The 26,072-nt window shown below is 41.3% G+C and overlaps 2 protein-coding genes across 2 annotated transcripts in view; both read left to right on the plus strand.

Annotated features, from left to right (window-relative positions):
* Positions 1–26,072, plus strand: part of MED6 (mediator complex subunit 6) — a 69,920-nt gene that overhangs the window by 38,396 nt on the left and 5,452 nt on the right. The gene's annotated exons all lie outside the window — the stretch shown is intronic.
* On the plus strand, positions 20,331–22,669 carry LOC309819005 (disintegrin and metalloproteinase domain-containing protein 20-like). Its single transcript, XM_082649072.1, has one exon. The coding sequence runs from the start codon at positions 20,370–20,372 to the stop codon at positions 22,572–22,574; it is 2,205 nt and encodes a 734-aa protein (XP_082505198.1). The 5' UTR covers positions 20,331–20,369; the 3' UTR covers positions 22,575–22,669.

Below are 26,072 nucleotides of genomic sequence, written 5' to 3' on the forward strand. Positions count from 1 at the left end.
ACCATTAGCTGTAGATTCTTCCATAGATGCCCTTTATCATGTTGAAAAGTTCCCTTCTATTGACAGTTTTCTGGGAGTTATTATTAGGAATGGATGTTGGATTTTGTCAAATGATTTTTCTGATCTATTGATGTGATCAGATTGTTACTGGGCTTTCTCCGGATTCTTGGACAGCAGTAGTACAGAAATGAATATCACTCCCAAAAGATTCTTAGGCAAGCAATACTTTTTATTGAAAGGATAGCTTGTGCACAAGGGAGATGGTGAAAGAGTGCCAACTCCCCAAGGATGTTCAGGGAAAGGGTTTTAAAGGCAGTGTGAGGGCCACAGGGTGCCTGATAAGCTTGTGCTCAGTTCTCAGTTTGGTTGGCATCAAAGTGAAGTTTTGAATGTCATCAGCGTTCTGGTTTCTGTTGGTCTGGGGTCCATGTGCTTGCAGTCAGCAGTTTTCATCGGGTGGGGGTCTGCTTCCTGAAACAACAGCTTAGGAGTGTGTGTCAGGCCTGTATCTCTAGCTTTTAGGGAGCTGGGAGTTCAGTGATTCTGCTCTCTGGTGGATTTATAGTTCCGCTTTTGTCCTTTGGAAATTGTACATACATCAGTGGGACAGAGATAATCTTTTGCTTCTGTGGGTCTCTAGTTGTTGTCTCAAAGACCCAAGCCTTCAGGTGCTTTGTTTTACTGGGCTTGTTAGGCCTGTTTGCTCCAGGCCGTTCCCTTGCTCCTTTTCCAAAATGGCTGTGTACTCTTTGTCTTCCTTTCTCAATGTGATTATTCATTTTAACTTTGTTAATATGGTAACATACATTGATTGATTTTCAGACCAACCCTATATCCATAGGATAAATTTTATTTGATCATGGTGTATTATCCTTTTTATATATTGTTTTTTAAAATAAATTTATTTATTTATTGGCTGCGTTGGGTCTTCATTGCGTGCGGGCTTTCTCTAGTTGCGGCAAGCGGGGGCTACTCTTCGTCGCGGTGCGCGGGCATCTCATTGTCGTGGCTTCTCTTGTTGCAGAGCACGGGCTGTAGGCATGTGGGCTTCAGTAGTAGTGGCACGTGGGCTCAGTAGTTGTGGCTCGTGGGCTCTGGAGTGCAGGCTCTGTAGCTGTGGCGCACGGGCTTAGTTGCTCCGTGGCATGTGGGATCTTCCTGGACCAGGGCTTGAACCTGTGTCCCCTGCCTTGGCAGAAGGATTCTCAACCACTGTGCCACCAGGGAAGCCCTGTATATTGTTGAATTCAGTTGCTAACATTTTGTTTAGGATTTCGCCATCTATGTTCATGAGGAACATTGATCCGAATTTTTGTATTAATGTACGTTTTAATCTGATTTCCACATCAGGGTAATGGTGGCTGCAAAGGACTATAGTTGGGACATATTTCCTCCTCTTCAGTTTTCTTGGAGAGTTTGTATAGAATTGTTCTCTCTTCTTCCTTATATATATATTTTTTTCCATGATTTTTTTTTTTTTTTTTTTTTTTTTTTTGCGGTACGCGGGCCTCTCACTGTTGTGGCCTCTCCCATTGTGGAGAACAGGCTCCGGACGCGCAGGCTCAGCGGCCATGGCTCACGGGCCCAGCTGCTCTGCGGCATGTGGGATCTTCCCGGACTGGGGCATGAACCCGTGTCCCCTGCATCGGCAGGTGGACTCTCAACCACTGCACCACCAAGGAAGCCCGTGATGAGAACTTTTGAGATCTACTCTCTTAGCAACTTCCAAATATACAATACAGTGTTGTTAACTATAGTATCCATGCTGTATGTTATATCCCCAGGACTGTTTTATCTTATAATTGGAAGTTTGTATCTTTTGACCCATTTTACCCAACGCCCCCACCCTTGCCTCTGGCAAATACCAATCTGATCTCTGTATCAGTGGGTTTGGTTTTAGATTCTACATATACACGAGGTCCTGCAATATTTGTCTCTCTCTGTCTGACTTATCCTGGAATAAATCCCACTTGATCATGGTGTATGACATTTTTAATATATTGTTGAATTTGGTTTGCTAATATTTTATTGAGTATTTTTGCATCTATGTTCATTAGAGATAATGGCTTGTAGTTTTCTTTTCTTATAGTGTCCTTGTCTGTTTTTGGTATTGGTAATGAGGACCTTATAAAATGAGTTTGGAAGTGTTCCTTCCTCTTCTATTTTTGGAAGACTTTGAGAACAATTGGTATTAATTCTTCTTTATACGTTTGGTAAATTCACAGTTGAAAATATCTGGTCATTGACTTTTCTTTGTTGAGAGGTTCTTTTTTTTTAACATCTTTATTGGCATATAATTGTTTTACAATGTTGTGTTAGTTTCTGCTGTATAACGTACTGAATCAGCTATATGCATACATATGTCCCCATATCCCCTCCCTCTTGCATCTCCCTCCCACTCTCCCTATCCCACCCTTCTAGGTGGTCACAAACCACTGAGCTGATCTCCCTGTGCTATGCAGCTGCTTCCCACTAGCTATCTATTTTACATTTGGTAGTGTGTATATGTCAATGCTACTCTCTCACTTCATCCCAGCTTACCCTTCCCCCTCCCCATGTCCTCAAGTCCATTCTTTACATCTGTGTCTTTATTCCTGTCCTGCCCCTAGGTTCATCAGAAACATTGTTTTTTTAAGATTCCCTATATATGTGTTAGCAAATGGTATTTGTTTTTCTCTTTCTGACTTATTTCATTCTGTATGACAGACTCTAGGTCCATCCACCTCACTATAAATAACTCAATTTCATTTCTTTTTATGGCTGAATAATATTCCATTGTATATATGTGCCACATCTTCTTTATCCATTCATCTGTCAGTGGACACTTACGTTGCTTCCATGTCCTGGCTATTGTAAATAGTGCTGCAGTGAACATTGTGGTAAATGACTGTTTTTGAATTATGGTTTTCTCAGAGTATATGCCCAGTAGTGGGATAGCTGGGTCATATGGTAGTTCTACTTTTAGCTTTTTAAGGAACCTCCATACTGTTCTCCATAGTGGCTGTGTCAATTTACATTCCCACCAACAGTGCAAGAGGGTTTCCTTTTCTCCACACCCTCTCCAGCATTTATTGTTTGTAGATTTTTTGATGTTGGCCATCCTGACCGGTGTGAGGTGATACCTCATTGTAGTTTTGATTTGCATTTCTCTAATTAGTGATGTTGAGCATCCTTTCATGTGTTTGTTGGCAATCTGTATATCTTCTTTGGAGAAATGTCTATTTAGTCTTCTGCCCATTTTTGGATTGCGTTGTTTGTTTTTTGATATTGAGCTGCATGAGCTGCTTGTATATTTTGGAGATTAATCCCTTGTTAGTTGTTTCGTTTGCAAATATTTTCTCCCATTCTGAGGGTTGTCTTTTTTTTTTTTTTTTTTTTGCTGTACGCGGGCCTCTCACTGTTGTGGTCTCTCCTGTTGCAGAGCACAGGCTCCGGACGCGCAGGCTCAGCAGCCATGGCTCATGGGCCCAGCTGCTCTGTGGCATGTGGGATCTTCCCAGACTGGGGCACAAACCTGTGTCCCCTGCATTGGCAGGCGGACTCTCAAGCACTGCGCCACCAGGGAAGCCCCTGAGGGTTGTCTTTTCATCTTGTTTATGTTTTCCTTTGCTGTGCAAAAGCTTTTAACTTTCATTAGGTCCCATTTATTTATTTATTTTTTTATTTCATTTCTGTAAGAGGTGGGTCAAAAAGGATCTTGCTGTGACTTATGTCATACAGTGTTCTGCCTATGTTTTCCTCTAAGAGTTTTATAGTTTCTGGCCTTATATTTAGGTCTTTAATCCATTTTGAGTTTATTTTTGTGTATGGTGTTAGGAAGTGTTCTAATTTCATTCTTTTACATGTAGCTGTCCAGTTTCCCCAGCACCACTTTTCTCCATGGTATATTCTTTCCTCCTTTGTCAAAGGTAAGGTGACCATATGTGTGTTGGTTATCTCTGGGCTTTCTATCCTGTTTCTTTGATCTATATTTCTGTTTTTATGCCAGTACCATACTGTCTTGATTACTGTAGCTTTGTAGTATAGTCTGAAGTCAGGGAACCTGTAACATTTTTCTTTCTCAAGATTGCTTTGGCTATTCGGGGTCTTTTGTGTTTCCATACAAGTTGTGAAATATTTTGTTCTAATTCTGTGAAAAATGCCATTGGTAGTTTGATAGGGATTGCGCTGAATCTGTAGACTGCTTTGGGTAGTATAGTCATTTTCACAATGTTAATTCTTCCAATCCAAGAACATGGTATATCTCTCCATCTATTTGTATCATCTTTAATTTATTTCATCAGTGTCTTATAGTTTTCTGCATACAGGTCTTTTGTCTCCTTATGTAGGTTTATTCCTAGGTATTTTATTCTTTTTGTTGCAATGGTAAATGGGAGTGTTTCTGTAATTTCTCTTTCAGATTTTTGATCATTAGTGTATAGGAATGCAAGAGATTTCTCTGCATTTATTTTGTATCCTGCTACTCTACAAAATTCATTGATTAGCTCTAGTAGTTTTCTGGTAGCATCTTTAGGATTCTCTATGTATAGTATCATGTCATCTGCAAACAGTGACAGTTTTACTTCTTCTTTTCCAATTTGGATTCCTTTTAGTTCTTTTTCTTCTCTGATTCCTGTGGGCAAAACTTCCAGAACTATGTTGAATTATAGTGGTGAGAGTGGGCAACCTTGTCTTCTTCCTGATCTTAGAGGAAATGGTTTCAGGTTGTAAACACTGAGAATGATGTTGGCTGTGGGTTTGTCATATATGATCCTTATTATGTTGAGGTAGGTTCCCTCTATCCCTACTTTCTGGAGAGTTTTTATCATTAATGGGTGTTGAATTTTGTCAAAAGCTTTTTCTGCATCTGTTGAGATGATCATATGGTTTTTCTCCTTCAATTTGTTAATATGGTTTATCACATTGATTTGCATATATTGAAGAATCCTTGCATTCCTGGGATAAACCCCACTTGATCATGGGGTATGATCCTTTTAATGTGCTGTTGGATTCTGTTTGCTAGTATTTTGTTGAAGATTTTTGCATCTATGTTCATCAGTGATATTGGCCTGTAGTGTTCTTTTTTTGTGACATCTTTGACTGGTTTTGGTATCAGGGTGATGACGGCCTCATAGAATGAGTTTGGGAGTGTTCCTCCCTCTGCTATATTTTGGAAGAGTTTGAAAAGGAATAGGTGTTAGTTCTTCTCTAAATATTTGATAGAATTCACCTGTGAAGCCCTCTGGTTCTGGGCTTTTGTTTGTTGTAAGGTTTTTTGTGTGTGTGTGTGGTACACGGGCCTCTCACTGTTGTGGCCTCTCCCGTTGCGGAGCACCGGCTCTGGACTTGCAGGCTCAGCAGCCATGGCTCACGGGCCTAGCCGCTCCGCACATGTGGGATCTTCCTGGACCAGTGCATGAACCCGTGTCCCCTGCATCAGCAGGCGGACTCTCAACCACTGCGCCACCAGGGAAGCCCTGTTGGAAGATTTTTAATCACAGTTTCAATTTCAGTGCTTGTGATTGGTCTGTTCATATTTTGTATTTCTTCCTGGTTCAGTCTTGGAAGTTTATACCTTTCTAAGAATTTGTCCATTTCTTCCAGGTTGTTCATTTTATTGGCATAGAGTTGCTTGTAGTAGTCTCTTAGGATGCTTTGTATTTCTGCGGAATCTGTTGTAACTTCTCCTTTTTCATTTCTAATTTTATTGATTTGAGTCCTCTCCCTCTTTTTCTTGATGAGTTTATTAGGGAAGTTTTTGACTATAATCTCTTTGAATATTTTCTAAGACCATTTCTTTTTCTCTTCTTCTTCTGGGACCCGTATAATTCAAACGTTGATGTGTTTAATGTTGTCCCAGAGGTCTCTGAGACTGTCCTCAGTTCTTTTCCTTCTTTTTTCTTTATTCTGCTTCCTGGAAGTTATTTCCACCATTTTATCTGCCAGCTCACTTATCCATTCTTCTGCCTCAGTTATTCTCCTATTGATTCCTTCTAGAGTATTTTAAATTTCAGTTATTGTGTTTTTCATCACTGTTTGTTTGCTCTTTAGTTCCTCTAGATCCTTCTTAAATGTTTCTTGTATTTTCTCCATTCTGTTTCCAAGATTTTGGATCATCTTTACTATCATTACTCTGAATTCTTTTTCAGGTAGATTGCCTATTTCATCTTCATTTATTTGGTCTTGTAGGTTTTTACCTTGCTCCTTCATCTGTAATATATTTTTTTGTTGTTTTTTTTTTTCTTTTTTTTTTTGATGGGTTGGGCTGTATTCCTGTCTTACTGGTTGTTTGGCCTGAGGCATCCAGCACGAGTTTTCAGGCCATTGGGTAGAGCTGGGTCTTGCTGCTGAGATTAGGACCTCTGGGAGGCCTCACTCCGATTAATATTCCCTGGGTTTTGGGGTTCTCTGTTAGTTCAGCAGTTTGGACTCAGAGCTCCCATCACAGGAGCTTGGGCCCAACCTCCAGCCTGGGAACCAATATCCCGCAAGCTGCATGGTGCGGGAAAAAAAAAGAGAGAGAAGGAAAAAAAGGAGCAGTACAATATCAAAGAATAAAAAACAACATAAAATTCAAAAGATAAAAAATATATTAGGAAAAATAAAAATATAATTGAAACAACTGCAACAAGGTAAAATAAAACCACAACAGATAAACGAAAAAGAAAAAGGGGGGGTGGGGTGGGGTGGGTGGGGGGAACAAGCCAAAAGCAGAGAACAGTAACAAAGTATAAAGAATAAAATAAAATTAGAAAAATAAAATATTTATCAGAAAAAATAAAAATATAAATGAATCAACAACAGTGAATCAACAAGGTAAAACAGAACCCCAATCTAAAAGAGGAAAAAAGAAAAAAAAAAAAAGCCTTGACTATGGGGGGCAGAGTTTAGACAGGGGTGGAACTTAAGCAGGGGTGGGGTTTAGGGTGGGGTGGGGCCAAGGCTCAGGACCCATGCAGTCAGAAAAGGCCTTGGGGGCGGGGCCTAGGCAGGGCGATGTTCAAGCTTGGGACAGGGCCTCTGCTTAGGACCTGTGCAGAAGGGGAGGCAGTGCTTTCAAAGGAGGGCCTCTGGAGTGCGGAGTTTCGGAGTTTGGAGATAAAGCCCTGGGTCAGTGTATGTGGGTGGGGTTTAGGCCCAGCTCATTAGAGGGGGTGTCAGAGGGGGTCTCTGAGTGTAGAGGTGGGGCCCTGGGTGGGGGTGTAGGGGCGGGGCTTGGGCTCTGCACAGCAGGAGGGAGGCTCCAAGGGCAGAGGATTAGGCCCAGCAGCCCAACAGGCTCCCCGGTGCCTAAGTGGATGGGGAAAGCGCTGGCCACATTCCCTTCTGTTCCTCCACGTCCCACCCCACCATCTCCCCCAGAGTATCCCTCATCCCCACTGGACTCCTAACCTTGGGTGGGACCTCTGGGTGTAAGAACTCCTCCCCTCCCCCAGCCACCCCTCAGGGGTGCCAGTCCCAGAGGTCTGGCCTTCACTTTTGCTCCCCCTTCCCTCCCTCCCACTTCCTCAGGACCCACGTGGCTGGAGGGGCCCTTGGTGGGCAGAGGATAAGGTCCAGGGTCTCAGCAGTCTCCCAGGGACCCATGTGGGCAGGGGAAACCTGACCATGCTGTCTTTTGATCTGTCCTCCCAACCGTCCCTCAGTTTCCCCCTTCGACCGTGGGATCCCTTCCCCTCCCTCAGCCGCCCCTCAGGGGCGTCAGTCCCGTCCCATCTCCACTTCTCCTCCCGCTTCACTCCCCCCATGCCCCACGTCCTACCCGGTCACTGGGGATTCCTCCCATCCCCTTACGTGTCCATGGTCCCCCCACTGGTGCCTGGTAGGTGCCCTAGTTGTGTGGAGACATGAATTTCGCATCCTCCTAGTCCTCCATCTTGACTCCGCTCTCTGTTGAGAGGTTCCTGATTACTGATTCAATCTCCTTCCTAGTAATTGATCTGTCTACTTTTTCTGTTTCTTCATGATTCAGTCTTAGTAGGTGGTAGATTGTATGTTTCTAGGAAGTTATCCATTTTTTTCTAGGTTGTCCAGTTTGTTGGCATATAATTGTTCATACTGTTGTATTATGGTCCTTTGTATTTCTGTAGTATCAGTTGTAACATCTCCTCTTTCACTTCTAGTTTTATTTGGGTGCTGTTTCTCTTCTTTATGAATCTAGCTAAAGGTTTCTTCTATTTTGTTTATCTTTTCAAAAAATAAACTCTTAGTTTTATTCATCTTTTCTATTATCTGTTTAGTCTCTATTTCATTTATTTCTACTCTGATCTTTGTCGTTTCCTTCCTTCTATGAACTTCAGGCTTAGTTTGTTCTTCTTTTCCTATTTCTTTGAGGTGTAAAGGGTGGTTGTTATTTGAGATTTTTCTTGTTTCTTAATGTAGGCATTTATTGCCATGAACTTTCCTCTTAGAACTGCTTTTGCTGCATCCCATAAAGTTTGGTATGTTGTATGTCCATTTTCATTTCTCAAGATATTTTTTGATTTCTCTTTTGATTTCTGCTTTGACCCATTGGTTGTTATAGCATGTTGTTTAATCTCCACATATTTGTGAATTTTCCAGTTTTCTTTTTGTAATTGATTTCTAGTTTCATACCATGGTGGTTGGAAAAGATGCTTGATATGATTTCAGTTTTCTTAAATTTATTAAGACTTGTTTTTGGCTCAACATGTGATCTATACTGGAGAATGTTCCCTGTGCTCTCGACAAGAATGTGTATTCTGCTGTTTTTGGAGAAATGTTCTGTATATGTATTATATCTGATGTTAAGTCCATCAGATATCACGTGTAGTTTAAGTCTAATGTTTCCCTGTTGATCTTGTGTCTGGATGATCTCGCCATTGATAAAAATGGGGTATTGAAGTCCCCTTCTATTATTGTATTGCTGTCTATTTCTCCCTATTATTTCTTAATATAGGCATTTAATACTATAAATTTCCTTCTAAATACTGCTCTAGTGGCATTCTGTATATTGTGATTTTTGTTTTTATTTTAATTTAAAATAGTATTTAATTTCCCTTGTTTAGTCATTGAAATTTTCAATAGATTGTATATTTTTTTTTAACAGCAGTTTTAGGTTCACAGCAAAATTGAGTGGAAAGTACAGAGTTCTCACATACCCCACTCCCTTGGCTCCACACAAGTGCAGCCTCCCTACCATCGACATCCCACACTTGAGTGTACATTTGTTATAATCGATGAACCTACATTGCTATGTCATTTTTATCCAAAGTCTGTAGTTTACACTAGGGATCACTCTTGGTGTTATACATTCTTTGAGTTTGGACAAATGTATAATGACATATATTCACCATTTTATCATGCAGAATAGTTTCACTGCTGTAATAATCCTCTGTGCTCTGTCTGTTCACCCTCCCTCTCCCTAACTCTGTGCAGCCACTGATGTTCTTTACTGTCTCCAAAGTTTTGCCTTTTCTAGAATGTCATATTGTTGAAGTCTTACAATATACAGCCTTTCAGATTGGCTCCTTCACTTAGTAATATGCATTTAAGTTCCCTTGTGTCTTTTCATATCTTGATAGTTTTTTTATTTAAGCACTGAATAGTGTTTTGTTGTTTCGATGTACCACAGTTTATTTATCCACTCACCTACTGAAGGACACCTTGGTCACCTCCAACTTTTGGCAGTTATGACTAAAGTTGCTATAAACATCTGTGTGAAGGCTTTGGTATGGACATAAGTTTTCACCTCATTTGGGCAAACACTAAGGAGCACAATTGCTGGATTGTGTGGTAAGAGTATGTTCAGTTTTGTACATAACTACCAAACTGTCTTCCAAAGTGGCTGTACCATTTTGCATTCCCACTAGCAGTGGACTAGAGTACCTTTTGCTCTACTTCCCTGCCAGCATTTTGTGTTGTCAGTGTTTTGGATCTTGGCCATTCTATTAAGTGTGTAGTGGCATCTTGTTGTTTTAATTCACTGTTTCGTGGTGACATATGACGTGGAGCGTCTTTTTATATGCTTACTTGTCATCTGTATATCTTCTTTGATGAGATGTCTGTTCAAGTCTTTTGCCTATTGTTAAATTGGGTTGTTTATTTTCTTATTTTTGAATTTTAGAAGTTCTTTGTGTAATTTGCATAATATCCATTATCAGATATGTGTTTTGCAAATATTCTCACCCAGTCTGTGTCTCTTCTCCTTTCTTAACAAGGTCTTTACAGATCAGAAGTTTTTTTTTTCTTTCTTTTTTAAACATTTTTATTTATTTATTTTTATACAGCAGGTTCCTATTAAGTATCTATTTTATACATATTAGTGTATATATGTCAATCCCAATCTCCCAAGTCACACCCTCCCCCGGCTTTCCCCGCTTGGTGTCCATGCATTTGTTTTCTACATCTGTGTTTCTATTTCTGCCTTGCGAACTAGTTCATCTGTACAGTTTTTCTAGATTCCACATATATGCGTTAATATACGATATTTGTTTTTCTCTTTGTGACTTACTTCACTCTGTATGACAGTCTAGGTCCATTCACGTCTCTACAAATGACCCAATTTTGTTCCTTTTTATGGCTGAGTAATGTTGCATTGTATATATGTACTACATCTTCTTTATCCATTTGTCTGTCTATGGGCATCTAGGTTGCTTCCATGTCCTGGCTATTGTAACTCGTGCTGCAATGAACATTGGGGTGCATGTGTCTTTTTGAATTATGGTCTTCTATGGGTATATGCCCAGTAGTGGAATTGCTGGGTCATATGGTAATTCTATTTTTTAGTATTTTTGTTTTGTTTTTTTGTTTTTTGCGTTACACAGGCCTCTCACTGTTGTGGCCTCTCCCGTTGCGGAGCACAGGCTCCGGACGCACAGGCTCAGTGGCCATGGCTCACGGGCCCAGCCGCTCTGTGGCATGTGGAATCCTCCCGGACCGGGGCACAAACCTGTGTCCCCTGCATCGGCAGGCAGACTCTCAACCACTGCGCCACCAGGGAAGCCCTATTTTTAGTTTTTTAAGGAACCTCCATACTGTTCTCCATAGTGGCTGTATCAAATTACATTCCCACCAACAGTGTAGGAGGGTTCCCTTTTCTCTACACCCTCTCCAGCATTTGTTGTTTTTAGATTTTCTGATGATGCCCATTCTAACCATGTGAGGTGATACCTCATTGTAGTTTTGATTTGCATTTCTCTAATAATTAGTGATGTTGAGCAGCTTTTCATGTGCCTCTTGGCCATCTGTATGTCTTCTTTGGAGAAATGCCTATTTAGGTCCTCTGCCCATTTTTTGATTGGGTTGTTTGTTTTTTTAATATTGAGCTGCACGAGCCATTTATATATTTTGGAGGTTAATCCTTTGTTGATTGGTTTGCAAATATTCTCTCCCATTCTGAGGGTTGTCTTTTTGTCTTGTTTATAGTATCCTTTGCTGTGCAAAAGCTTTTAAGTTTCATTAGGTCCCATTTGTTTATTTTGTTTTTATTTCCATTACTCTAGGAGGTGGGTCAAAAAAGATCTTACTGTGATTTATGTCAAAGAGTGTTTTCCTCTAAGAGTTTTTATAGTGTGCAGCCTTACATTTAGGTCTTTAATCCATTTTGAGTTTATTTTTGTTTATGGTGTTAGGGAGTGTTCTAATTTCATTCTTTTACATGTAGCTGTCCAGTTTTCCCAGCACCACTTATTGAAGAGACTTTCTTTTCTCCATTGTATATCCTTGCCTCCTTTGTCATAGATTAGTTGATATAGGTGTGTGGGTTTAACACTGGGCTTTCTATCCTGTTGCATTGATCTCTATTTCTGTTTTTGTGCCAGTACTATATTGTCTTGATTACTGTAGCTTTGTAGTATAGTCTGAAGCCAGGGAGTCTGATTCCTCCAGCTCCGTTTTTTTTCCTCCAGATTGCTTTGGCTATTTGGGGTCTTTTGTGTCTCCATACAAATTTTAAAATTTTTTGTTCTAGTTCTGTATAAAATGCCTTTGGTAATTTGATAGGGATTGCATTGAATCTGTAGTTTGCTTTGGGTAGTATAGTCATTTTCACAGTATTGATTCTTCCAATCCAAGAACATGGTATATCTCTCCATCTGTTTGTGTCATCGTTGACTTCTTTCATCAGTGTCCTATAGTTTTCTGAGTAAAGTTTTTTGCCTCCCTAGGTAGATTTATTCCTAGGTATTTTATTCCTTTTGTTGCTGTAGTGAATGGGATTGTTTCCTTAATTTCTCTTTCTGATCTTTCATTGTTCATGTATAGGAATGCAAGAGATTTCTGTGCATTAATTTTCTATCCTGCAACCTAACCAAATTCACTGATTAGGTCTAGTAGTCTTCTGGTGGCATCTTTAGGATTTTCTATGTAGAGTATCACGTCATCTGCAAACAGCGACAGTTTTACTTCTTTTCCAATTTTGATTCCTATTTTTTCTTTTTCTTCTCTGATTACCATGGCTAGGATTTCCAAAACTATGTTGAATAAGAGTGGTGAGAGTGGACATCCTTGTCTTGTTCCTGACCTTAGAGGAGATGCTTTCAGTTTTTCACCATTGAGAATAATGTTTGCTGTTGGTTTGTCGTATATGGCCTATTATGTTGAGGTAGGTTCCCTCTATGCCCGTTTTTTGGAGAGTTTTTGTCATAAATGGGTGTTGAATTTTGTCAAAAGCTTTTTCTGCTTCAATTGAGATGATCATATGGTTTTTATTCCTTAATTTGTTAATATGGTGTATCACATGGATTGATTTGCATATATTGAAGAATCCTTGCATTCCTGGGATAAACCCCACTTGATCATGGTGTATGATTCTTTTAATGTGTTGTTGGATTCTGTTTGCTGGCATTTTGTTGAGGATTTTTGCATCTATGTTCATCAGTAATATTGGTTTGTAATTTTCTCTTTTTTGTGATATCTTTTTCTGGTTTTGGTATCAGGGCGATGGTGGCCTCGTAGAACGAATTTTGGAGTGTTCCTCCCTCTGCAATTTTTTGGAAGAGATTGAGAAAGATAGGTGTTAGCTCTTCTCTAAATGTTTGATAGAATTCGCCTGTGAAGCGATCTGGTCCTGGATTTTTGTTTGTTGGAAAACATTTAATTACAGTTTCCATTTCATTATTTGTGATAGGTCTATTTATATTTTCTAATTCTTCCTAGTTCAGTCTTGGGAAATTGTACCTTTCCAAGAATTTGTCCATTTCTTTGAGGTCGTCCATTTTATTGGCATATAGTTACTTGTAGTAGTCTCTTTTAATCCTTTGTACTTCTGTGGTGTCATTGTAATTTCTCCTTTTTCATTTCTAATTTTATTGATTTGTGTCCTCTCCGTTTTTTTTCTTGGTGAGTCTGGCTAAAGGTTTATCCATTTTGTTTATCTTCTCAAAGAACCAACTTTTAGTTTTATTGATCTTTGCCATTGTTTTCTTCATTTCTATTTCAATTCTTTCTGCTCTGACCTTCATGATTTCTTTCCTTCTACTGACTTTGGGTTTTGTTTGTTCTTCTTTCTCTAGTTCCTTTAGGTATAAAGTTAAATTATTTTTTTGAGCTGTTTCTTGAAGTGAGATTGAATTGCTATAAACTTCCCTCTTAGAACTGCTTTTGCTGCATCCCATATGTTTGGGTCATTGTGTTTTCACTGTCATTTGTTTCTATGTATTTTTTACTTTGATTTCTTCAGTGATCTCTTATTTAGTAGCACACTGTTTAGCCTCCATGTGTTTGTGCTTTTTACAGTTTTTTTGTTTCTGTAATTGATTTCTAATCCCATAGTGTTGTGGTTGGAAAATATGCTTGATATGGTTTCAATTTTCTTAAATTTTCCAAGACTTGATTTGTGACCCAAGATGTGATCTATCCTGGAGAATGTTCCATGTGCACTTGAGAAGAAAGTGTATTCTGCCACTTTGGGGTGGAATGTCCTGTAAATATCAGTTAATCTATCTGGTCTATTGTGTCATTTAAAGCTTGTGTTTCCTTATTAATTTTCTGTTTGGATGATCTGTCCATTGGTGTAAGTGGGGTGTTAAGTCCCCCACTATTACTGTGTTACTGTTGATTTCCCTTTTTATTTTTGTTAGCATTTGCTTTTTGTATTGAGGTGCGCCTATGTTGGGTGCATAAATATTTATAATTGTTATATCTTCTTGGATTGATCCCTTGATCATTATGTAGTGTCCTTCCGTATCTCTTGTAACAGTCTTTATTTTAAAGTCTATTTTATCTGATATGCGTATTGCTACTCCAGCTTTCTTTTGATTTCCATTTGAATGGAATATCTTTTTCCATCCCCTCATTTTCAGTCTGTATGTGTCCCTAGGTCTGAAATGGGTCTCTTGTAGACAGCATTTATACGGGTCTTGTTTTTGTCTCCATTCAGCCAGTCTGTGTCTTTTGTTTGGAGCACTGAATCCATTTACATTTAAGGTAATTATCGATATGTATGTTCCTATTTCCATTTTCTAAATTGTTTTGGGTTCGTTATTGTAGGTCTTTTCCTTCTCTTGTGCTTCTTGCCTAGAGAAGTTCCTTTAGCATTTGTTGTAAAGCTGGTTTGGTGGTGCTGAACTCTCTCAACTTTTGCTTGTCTGTAAAAGTTTTAATTTCTCCATCAAATCTGAATGAGATCCTTGCTGGGTAGTAATCTTGGTTGTAGGTTTTTCTCTTTCATCACTTTAAATATATCCTGCCACTCCCTTCTGGCCTGCAGAGTTTCTGCTGAAAAATCAGCTGATAACCTTATGGGGATTCCCTTTTATGTTATTTTTTGCTTTTCCCTTGCTGCGTTTAATATTTTTTCTTTGAATTTAATTTTTATTATTTTGATTAATATTTGTCTTGGTGTGTTTCGCCTAGGGTTTATCCTGTATGGGACTCTCTGCACTACCTGGACTTGGGTAGCTATTTCCTTTCCCATGTTATGGAAGTTTTTCACTATAATCTCTTTGAATATTTTCTAAGACCCTTTCTTTTTCTCTTCTTCTTCTGGGATCCCTATAATTCAAATATTGGTGCCTTTAATGTTGTCCCAGAGGGCTCTGAGACGGTCTTCAATTCTTTTCATTCTTTTTTCTTTATTCTGCTCCTTGGCAGTTATTTCTACCATTCTATTTTCCAGCTCACTATTTGTTCTTCTACCTTAGTTATTCCGCTATTGATTCCTTCTGGTGTATTTTTCATGTCAGTTATTGTGTTATTTACCTCTGTTTGTTTGTTCTTTAGTTCCTCTAGATCTTTGTTAAACTTTTCTTATATTTTCTCAATCCACGCCTCCATTCTATTTCTGAGATTTTGGATCATCTTTACTATCATTACTCTGAATTCTTTTTCAGGTAGGTTGCCTATTTCCTCTTCATTTATTTGGTCTTGTAGGTTCTTACCTTGCTCCTTCATCTTTAACATATTTCTTTGTCATCTCACTTTTTTTGATGGGTGTTTTATATGTATCAGTTAGGTTAACTTGATTAACTTGATTATCTTTGCTTAAATCTTCTACTTCCTTATTCATTTTTTGGGGGGGGGGTGGTTGTTCTATCCATTGCTGACAGTGTGCTAATACGTACAAGTAGATTTTGAATTTTTCTCTTTCTCCTTTTTTTTTTTTTTTTTTTTTTTTGCGGTAAGTGGGCCTCTCACTGTTGTGGCCTCTCCCATTGTGGAGCATAGGCTCTGGACGTGCAGGCTCAGCAGCCCTGGCTCACGGGCCCAGCCACTCCGCAGCACGTGGGATCTTCCCGGACCGGGGCACGAACCCGTGTCCCCTGCATCGGCAGGCAGACTCTCAACCACTGCGCCACCAGGGAAGCCCTCTCCTTTTTGTTTTGTCAGTGTTCGCTTTATGTATTTCAAAGCTATTTGTTAAGTAGATACAAATTCTTCTTGAATTTTATCCTATTAGGTATATCTTTATCTCTGTAACCACTTCGTCTTTTCTGCTACTAATATGGTTTATTTCCTTTCTTTTGCCAATATAAATTAGTAAACTATTGTTATTATTTTAGAGTACCTTTTCTTTCCTCTCAATTCAGACGTTGAACCTTTTTCTCTGGAGCATGTTGAATTAGATTCTGATTTGCATTTAGAGCCAATAAGGGGCAGTAGGAGTATGTCTTGAGGATACTAGGCATCCCCTAGCAGGAAAATTTTCCCAGCTGAGATAATTACAGCATCTCCAGCTAGAGGTGGTTAGACGTCTCAGACAGGAAAGGTGTAGTCTCCGTCCCTGGTAAAGGAGAATCAGGGGTACTTGGGAGCATCTAGATACTCAGAACCAATCCAGTCCACCTGGAATTCCTCTTTTCAAGTGTCAAGGTTTTTTCCCGTCTCAATCAGATTTCCCACTACAGTCTTGGCAAATCTCTGTATTCAGCTTACTCTGTGATTCTGTAACTCCACAGTTAAATTTTGATTTTCTTTGAAGTTGGCCATGTGGCTAAAAGAGAGATTTGGGGGAGGGGGGGCGGGGGCGTTGTCCACCATTATCAGAAATCTGAGCTGAGAATTTAGAGCCTTGAACCTCATTTTGCAAAATCTCCATTAGAATTTAGTATAGCTATTCCACACCTCAGTCCTTGAGATACTTATAGGCATCATCACAGCCCTCCCTTGGTCCCCCACACACTTGCTTCAGTAGGGCACTTCATCACAATCAACGTGAGTAGTAATTTAATTAATTGTGGTGTTACTATGTGCCCATTCCCCATTCAAAAGGAGTTCAGGGCTTCCCTAGTGGTGCAGTGGTTGAGAGTCCGCCTGCCGATGCAGGGGACATGGGTTCATGCCCCGGTCCGGGAAGATCCCACATGCCGCAGAGCGGCTAGGCCTGTGAGCCATGGCCGCTGAGCCTGCGTGTCCGGAGCCTGTGCTCCACAATGGGAGAGGCCACAACAGTGAGAGGCCCGCGTACCGCCCAAAAAAAAAAAAAAAAGGAGTTCAGTGTTGTGTTAAGGCCATGAACATACCCAAGCCAATCCCAGAGTCCCATCTTGTCTGTCTCTCTTGGCAGCACTCTTGGTACCAAGTCCTGTATCCGTCAAGATCTAGTTCAGAAAAGAGAAACCCACCAAGAGCAATTACTATAGGGAATTCTTGAAAAGGTAATAGAGGACTGAAAAGGGAAAAAAGGGGACACTGAGGTACACAGAAGTATGAGTTGCCAGAAGGAGTTCTACCCGTAAGATTGGGGGAACAAAGGGAAGAGGTTGGGGTTATCATAACCTAGAAGCTGTCACAATGGGCCTCATATGTCTGGACCTGGAGTGTAGAAGATAGGGCATTACAAGCCCAGGTGATGCTGGTAATTTTGGAACTCAGAAAAGGGGTTTTGTGGAGTTGATAGCTGTACCTACTATAAGGTAATGCTGAGCTGGTGCTGGTTCCTTAAGGACTTGGAAAAAGGTCCTCTAAAACTCTGACTCAGATATCAGAGAAGGGGTGTGTGCTCTTTTATGGGGCTTGTATCAAGGAGATTTGTGGTATAGCCAGGGAACATCTGAGAAAGAGACACTGGCTGGCTGGTGTGGGTTGCCCAGGGTACTGGAAGATGGCTCTGTACATCTGGTTTTCAGACTTCTGAGGAGGGGGCACTGTCCCCTGGGTACCTTTGATAGGGCTTGATGGAGCTGGTTCTGGGAATGTGGTAACTGACTCTTGCCACCAGAGCAAGATCCCATTGCAGGTGGTGGTCACTGAAAGTAACAGCAGGCAAACAGGTAGAGCCCCATGTCCTTTCGTTTTGCCTTTTATTCTCCCTCTCATGCCCTTCTTGACAAAACTCTTCAGGAAGCCAGCTAGAAATGGGGTAATATAATGTGCAGATTCCCATCTTCAGCTACATAGACAAAGTATAAATTTTAGTTTTGGGGGCTTCCCTGGAGGCGCAGTGGTTGAGAGTCCGCCTGCCAATGCAGGGGACACGGGTTCGTGCCCCAGTCCAGGAAGATCCCACATGCCACGGAGTAGCTAGGCCCGTGAGCCATGGCCGCTGAGCCTTCGCGTCTGGAGCCTGTGCTCCGCAACGGGAGAGGCCACAACAGTGAGAGGCCCGCCTACCGCAAAAAAAAAAAAAAAAAATTTAGTTTTGGGGTTCAGAAAATAATTGATAATCAGCGTAAGATGTGTCAGCAGAATGCTGCTGTAGCTTCTGTGGTGACAGGTAATAGCAGGTGATACTGATCTGTGTGAAGCTCTCTGATGTTTTCTGTTGTTTTATTTAGTTGTGGCTCACTAAATGGATTTCGTGACCCTGAATGGTTTGTGACCTAAGTTTTTGAAACACTGAAATAGCTGTGACTAAGAGTGTGTGGAGACAAGGTAAAATAGGGGTTTTGGGGAGTTTGAAATAGCTGCTGGAAATAGAAGAGTTAATTACTGATACAGAAGAAGATTCTTACACTGCTTGAAGTACAGGTAATGCTAGAGAGGAAGGGCTTTTGTGTGACACCAGTTCACGTAATTAATGGTAATGTGATGGTCCTTCAGGACTTGTCTTTGGAATAGTGCAATAGTGACAAAGACTGGTATGACTCAAAGATTCTTGGCAATGAAATTTTCTATTATTACCACATATTTCTGATGAAGCTTAATATAGGTTATTTTCCTCTTTATAATGCTTTAATAATCCTCTTCCAACTCACACATTTCCATCTTAATACTCCCAAATCTGTAGCCAGGGATATCATGAAGAGAGACATGGAAAGGAAATCTGGTCACTAGGATTTCACCTATATCAGAGGTGCTTTCCCTAAGAGGTTTCATCTAGTATTCTTGGCTTCCAGTATTCATACATTAGTTCTGGAAAAGTATCCAGGAGTGTGCAGGTGTTTTTGACATCATAATGCTGAGGATATTTCTTACGCTCTCTACTACTGAACCCATTTGTGTCCTTATTTAGAATATTCGGCCACCAATATGTGTTCAAATGTGTCTCCAATTTTTTTTAACTTTTGTTTTTAAATATTAAGCAAATTATTGATACTTTTAAATTTTATTTATTTATTTATCTGTCTGTGGTGGGTCTTTGTTGCTGCTCATGGGCTTTGTCTAGTTGCAGTGAGCAGGGGCTACTCTTTGTTGCGAGTTTGCGGGCTTCTCGTTGCAGTGGCTTCTCTTGTTGCGAAGCACAGGCTCTAGGCACATGGGCTTCAGTAGTTGTGGTTCACGGGCTCAGTAGTTGTGGCTTGTGGACTCTAGAGCACAGGCTCAGTAGTTGTGGCACACGGGCTTAGTTGCTCCATGGCATGTGGGATCTTCCCAGACCAGGGATCGAACCTGTGTCCCCTGCATTGGCAGGTGGATTCTTAACCACTGCATCACCAGGGAAGCACAAATTATTGATACTTTTAACTGAAAATCAGAAAATGAGTGAAATTAGCTTTTACCTGAGGTAAAATTTATGTTTTTAACAGGTATGAAGAAAGTCCATTCAAATTGTAGTCTTTGAACATTTTAGTGAACTGATTCTAGTTTTAAATTCTTCAGTCCAGCTTTCTCTAGAGAATTCAGCTAACTCACCAGCCATGTAAAATATAGAATGGAATCTGTATTTACACAGCCAAGATGAGTCTCTAATGATTCAGAACATGATGCAGCTGGGCTGGGTGGAGAGAAGGCTGCTGCTTCCATGCTGTGATTGGAGGCAATGGGGCTGTGCCCAAATAGCAGCCCCTTTCCCTATTACACCGTCAGTATGGATGCCTTCCTTTGAATGTACAGGGATTTTCTGCAGGTAAGAATGCGTTATAAAATAAAAATTTGTCTTGATTGGAGGAGTCTCACAAAACTAATGAGTCCATTAAGTGAGGCTTAGTTTGACTGCTAACCTCAAACAGAAGTGGGGGCTAGATAAGATGTCTGTAGAAGAGAAGGAAAGATGGATCAAACTGTCTGAATAAAGGGATAAAAAAAATGGTGAGCTGTGGATGGGCTGTCTACATGCTTACTGAAGCTAGCAGAGTATCAGTAGATTTTTGGGTAGAGGAGAAATTGGGAGTCAGATGTCAATCTTTTTAGTAGGGAAAATGTCATGCCAGTGTACATGTTTAGAGAACAGTATATAATGAATCTTTATCAGGTTCAATAATTACCAACCTATGACGCATTTCCTTCATCTCTTTCCCAGGTAACCTGCTCTTCCCCCACCCCTTGCCCTTACTTATATATGAAACAATCTCAGGAATTTTATTGATTCAAGCCTTGTCCCAATTGAAATCACCTTCTTCTCTCTCTCCAGCCCCCCACCCTCCCTGCCCCAACCACCCCATCCTAGCTCTTCTTTCTGTTTTCACTTTCAGCACTGAAGCTCTGATGGTTCACCTCTTCCAGGACATAGATCCATAAAGGTCAGCCCTGCACCCTGAACAGCTCAGAGGGAGGAGCCAGACCAGTAGCGCCTGATGCCCTGCCCTCTTCAGCCCTAAACAGATGCCTCCATAATGGCAGTGGGTGAGGCCCTGGTGCACATCAGAGCCACTCTTCTGCTGCTCTCATTTGGGGTGTCTTTGTTCATTTCTGACCACTCTCAGGCCAGGGCCTCCCAGCACTTCTCCCCTCCAGAACTGGTGATCCCCTTGAAGGTGACTGGCAGGGGCAGAAATGCAAAGGCTCCGGGCTGGCTCTCCTACAGCCTGCGGTTTGGGGGCCAGAGACACATTGCCCACATGAGGGTCAAGAAGTTCTTGGTTTCCAGATACCTCCCAGTGTTCACCTACACAGACCAGCGTGCCCTCCGCCAGGATCAGCCTTTTGTTCCTGATGACTGCTACTATCATGGTTATGTGGAGGGGGTTCCCAAGTCCCTGGTTGCCCTCAGTACTTGTTCTGGAGGTTTTCGAGGAATACTACAGATAAATGATCTTGCTTATGAAATTGAACCAGTTAGGTTTTCTGCCACATTTGAACACTGGGTGTATAAGATAGACAGTGATGATACACAGTTCCCACCTATGAGATGTGGGTTAACAGAAGAGGATATAGCACGCCAACTGGAGTTGCAAGAGTTGCATAATTTCACTCTGATGCAAAGTTCTTACACAGGCTGGTGGACCCACTTGCGTTTTCTTGAGTTGGTAGTGGTTGTGGACAATCTTCGATTCGTTCACTCGGAAAGTAATGTGTCCGTAGTGCAGCGTGAAATACTTGATGTTGTCAATATAATAGGTAGCTTGTATCACTCTTTGGAACTTGTTGTAATTTTAACTGGGCTTGAAGTCTGGACTAAAGGAAACCCAGTTCCCATCGATAACATAGATAAGCTTTTGGAGGATTTTTCTGTTTGGAAGTATTTTAGCCTTGATCACCGACTGTCACATGATGCGGCCCATCTTTTCATAAAGAAATCGTTTGGCATAACGCTTGGACTTGCCTATGTTGGTGGAATATGCCAGCGTCCTTTTAATAGTGGAGTTAATGTTTTTGAAGACGAGAGTCTGTATGCTTTTGCAATTGTTGTGACCCATGAACTTGGTCATAATTTAGGTATGCAGCATGATACTGAATGGTGTGTGTGTGAACTTCAGTGGTGCATAATGTTTCCTGCCAGAGAGGTGACAAATAAATTCAGCAACTGCAGTTATGCCGAGTATTGGGACAATCTTATCAGTAATGGATTATGTCTTTACTCTCCTCCACATCCAGGGAATATCTTTAGGCTGAAGTATTGTGGGAACCTAGTGGTTGAAGAAGGAGAGGAGTGTGACTGTGGAACCATAGAGCAGTGCAGAAATGATCCCTGCTGTCTGTTGAATTGCACTCTGAAGCCTGGAGCTGCTTGTGCTTTCGGGCTTTGTTGTAAAGACTGCAAGGTCATGTCATCAGGGACTTTGTGCAGAAAACAGGTCAGTGAATGTGACCTTCCAGAGTGGTGCAATGGGACATCCCATCAGTGCCCAGAAGATGTATATGTGCAGGATGGGATTCCCTGTAGTGATGGTGCCTACTGCTATCAAAAGAGCTGTAATAACCATGATGAACAGTGCAGGGAGATATTTGGCAAAGATGCAAGGAGTGCACCTCAGAGTTGCTACAAAGAAATCAACACCCAAGGAAATCGATTTGGTCACTGTGGTATCAAAGACACACAGTACGTAAAATGTGCATCCCCTGATATCCTGTGTGGGAGAGTTCAGTGTGAAAATGTGGGAGTAATTCCTAATCTGATAGAACATTCCACAGTGCATCAGCTTCACTTCAATGACACCACTTGTTGGGGCACTGATTATCATATAGGGATGTCCATATCTGATATCGGTCAAGTGAAAGACGGCACAATGTGTGGTCCAGGAAAGATATGTATCCGCAACAAGTGTGTCAGTATGGTTCGTGTACCACAAGCCTGTCAGCCTGAGACCTGCCATATGAAGGGGATCTGCAATAATAAACAGCAATGCCACTGCAATCCTGGATGGGCACCTCCCTACTGTGAACAGCAAGGCAATGGAGGTAGTAATAGTAGTGGCCCACCTTTTAATCCCCAAGCAGAAGAGACAGGACTGAAGGAGAAGGGAAAACAGCCATTATTGTGGCTTATTCCTTTGACTTGTTTATTTTTACGTTGCATCTTTGTGCTTTATGAGAAACATAAAAAGGAGGAGGCAGAAACGATGGAAGAAAAAGAGACTGAGGAGGAAGAAGGTGACTAAGGCTCCTGCTTCATTTTTTTTTAAATCTCTGGTTTTTCTTTTAATAGTAGAGAAGTATTAGGGCATGTCTGACTGTTTCAAGAAAAATTTAAGGATCCCTCATGTCAGAATCATAAGCATTAATATTTCACGGAAGGATTCCTAGCATGTTCTTACTTACTCTTCAGTGTGTTAAGCAATATTAAAAGTTCATTTTTTTTCCTGGAAGTCATCTCTTTATGTTTCCTGAGCAAAGGCATGGCAAAGTCACATTTTTAAGCTAATGTCTCATCAGTTGTAAACCTCCTCCCACCTTTGTATTCTTAAAATGTAATGTCCGGGATGTGCCGCTACATACCCCGTTGCTGCTTTGCCAGCTCTTTTCCAGGTAGCTGTGCCAAAAGGGGGCAGTAGAAGTAGCCTGGAATGGTGGATGAAGGGAGCAGGGAGTTTACTTTCTTGTGTGCTAAGAGTTACTCTGTCATTTTGGTAGCCACATTTGGCTTTGGATTGCAGTTTTGTTGACCCTGTTAGAACTACCCTCATTCTTCATTAGAAGTACCAACACCAGATGACCACTGATACTTTCAGAGATCAGAGTTGCAGCTCTGGGGTTAGCAGTGTGGTCCTCCTCTGAGTTGCTGAAGCACCAGCATCAGCTAGTCACTTGCTCTCCTTAGAGGTCTTGGTGCCTGCTCTGCAGGGGGCCTCCTTAAATCACCAGTACTTGAATGAACCCAACCTCTTTCCTTTGTTCCCTTGGCCCTAGGACATCTAGGTGCTTTCAGTAGTTACTTCATTATGATAGTTTGAGTTCTCCAGTAGCAGACACTGAATTAAAGGTTAGAGAGAAAGGTTGATGAAGTCAGTTGTGCAGATGAGAAATAGCCTTGGCCATTTCACATTTCAGCCTTGGCCAACCTGGCAGCAAGCTCTAGGATGAATATTGCCTGACAGACTAGTCTTGGATTGGTCCAAAATGGCCTGGTCTTCATTCCCTCCTCTTGCTTATTCACTGGATGTGAGTGCCCTGGGAAGGGTAAGAGCTTGGCCGTGCACCTCCCAGCAACTGAGACTGACCCCAAAGAGCTAACATCTGGAGGCTCTGTGCTGATCGTAATCCCAGCAGCTGGTCAGCAAGACTTTCCTGGGAGGAGGATGAAGGTGGCTCATTGGGAAATTCCACAGTCTGGTCTTTGCATTGCTCTGATCAACTTTTCTTTATATGTTCTGGAAACAGCTCCTCCAGGATTCTGGCAGGCATCTCTGCCTGTGGGGAACCATAGAAGAGGGAGGTTAGTGGGATGAAGCAGAGACCCTAGTACCGTGTTTGGTTCTGGGGCTAAAGTTGATACTGTCTCTCCACTATCTGTTCTAGTTTCCCTCATCTCTAGATAGCATTCTGATGACTTGGGTTGGATGTTAACCCTGTGTTATTACCCAGGCCCTTATCTTTAAAGCACCCGAGTGCCTGGTCACCATGTCTTTCTCAGGCTCGGATTGCTGAATCTATCCATTTATAGTAGCAATAGAGCTAGAAAATACAAAGAGGCACCTAAGGAGATCACCTGGGTTCCACACATATGCCCTACCTCCTCTCAATGATTAGGCTCCAGTATGCCTGTCAAGACTGTGACACCTCTTCTTGCTACTGCAGGGACACAGGGAGCCCCAAATGCCCAGGTGGGACTCCAGCTTTGTCCTACTGTGAAAGTATGACCCATTTGGTGACCCTGCAGAGCCTAGAGTTGCAGGGGACAGGAGGCACGAACCACCTCAGTGAGTCATAGGTAGTGATGGTAAGTGGTGCCACTTCTCCTTCCAGCCCCTGGTTCCCACCCATGTAGAGGCCTCTGGTTTAGTGTGTACAACCCATCATGGAATGGTACTTGTATTAGGGTTCAGCAGAGAAACAGAACCAACAGGATATGGTGATTTATATATTTATCCTTTCCCCAGAAGAGGAAGTAAAGCCCTCAGGGATGTTTGTTCTTCCTGATATCCGGTAACTTAAATACTATGATGTGAAATTAATAATGAGATACTATGATATAAATTCAATATGTCTTATGCTACATGTTAAGGGAATAAGAGGAAATAACAAGGAAAAAGAAAGGAAAGAAAACAAACAGGAAATATGAATGCAAATGTATTCATATAAAAATAAGAACATACTCGCAACGTATTACAGTCCTTGTTTCTATAACTGGTCACATGGTTGTAGCTGGTATTTATGACCATCTTCTTTTACCACCCACTCTGTTCCCTTTGCCTTCAGCAAGTACTTCATCTAATCATTGTTCTTTACCTGGTGGGGTGATCCAAACCTTTATTCCTGAAGGGTCTGGGCCAATGCTGGATTGGGTTGTTATAGTTTTCCATTGACCTTAATAACAGGGCATGGTAATACTGAGACACCCTAAGCTATTTCCTGTGTTCCAGACCTACTCTTCCTTACCTTTACTGTGGAGAAGTAGTCCAATTTCCCCTGGGTAATCAGGATCAATCACCCCAGCCATCACCATAGTTCCATTCGTTGCCTATTGATTCAGAGGCATGAGGAGCCCAAACTGGCCAGGTGGCAGTCTTTTTTTCTTTTCTTTTCTTTTTAAACATCTTTATTGGCGTATAATTGCTTTACAATGGTGTGTTAGTTTCTGATTTATAACAAAGTGAATCAGTTATACATATACATATATATCCATATCTCCTCCCTCTTGCATCTCCCTCCCACCCTCACTATCCCACCCCTCTAGGTAGACACAAAGCATCGAGCTGATCTCCCTGTGCTATGTGGCTGCTTCCCACTAGCTATCTATTTTACATTTGGTAGTGTATATATGTCCACGCCACTCTCTCACTGCGTTCCAGCTTACCCTTCCCCCTCCCCATGTCCTCAAGTCCATTCTCTATGTCTGCGTCTTTATTCCTATCCTGCCCCTAGGTTCTTCAGAGACTTCTTTTTTTTTTTTTTTAGATTCCATATATATGTGTTAGCATACGGTATGTGTTTTTCTCTTTCTGACTTACTTCACTCTGTATGACAGGCTCTAGGTCCATCCACCTCAGTACAAGTAACTCAATTTCGTTTCTTTTTATGGCTGAGTAATATTCCATTGTATATATGTGCCACATCTTCTTTATCCATTCATCCGATGATGGACACTTAGGTTGCTTCCATGTCCTGGCTATTGTAAATAGAGCTGCAATGAACATTGTGGTACATGACTCTTTTCTAATTATGGTTTTCTCAGGGTATATGCCCAGTAGTGGGATTGCTGGGTTGTATGGTAGTTCTATTTGTAGTTTTTTAAGGAACCTCCATACTGTTCTCCATAGTGGCTGTATCAATTTACATTCCCACCAGCAGTGCAAGAGTGTTCCCTTTTCCCACACCCTCTCCAGCATTTATTGTTTGTAGATGTTTTGATGATGGCAGATGGCAATCTTAACTTCCAGTTAATAGAATCATTGTTGTGTCTCCTGGTGGAAGCATTCCTCCCTCTAGGACTAAGACCT

Source organism: Grampus griseus (genome assembly GCF_964374135.1).
Source record: "Grampus griseus genome assembly, chromosome: 2".
NCBI lineage: Eukaryota > Metazoa > Chordata > Mammalia > Artiodactyla > Delphinidae > Grampus > Grampus griseus.

Bases quoted from the DNA above. Each gene is read 5' to 3' on its own strand.
- LOC309819005 (XM_082649072.1), top strand. From the start codon at position 20,370: ATGGCAGTGGGTGAGGCCCTGGTGCACATCAGAGCCACTCTTCTGCTG.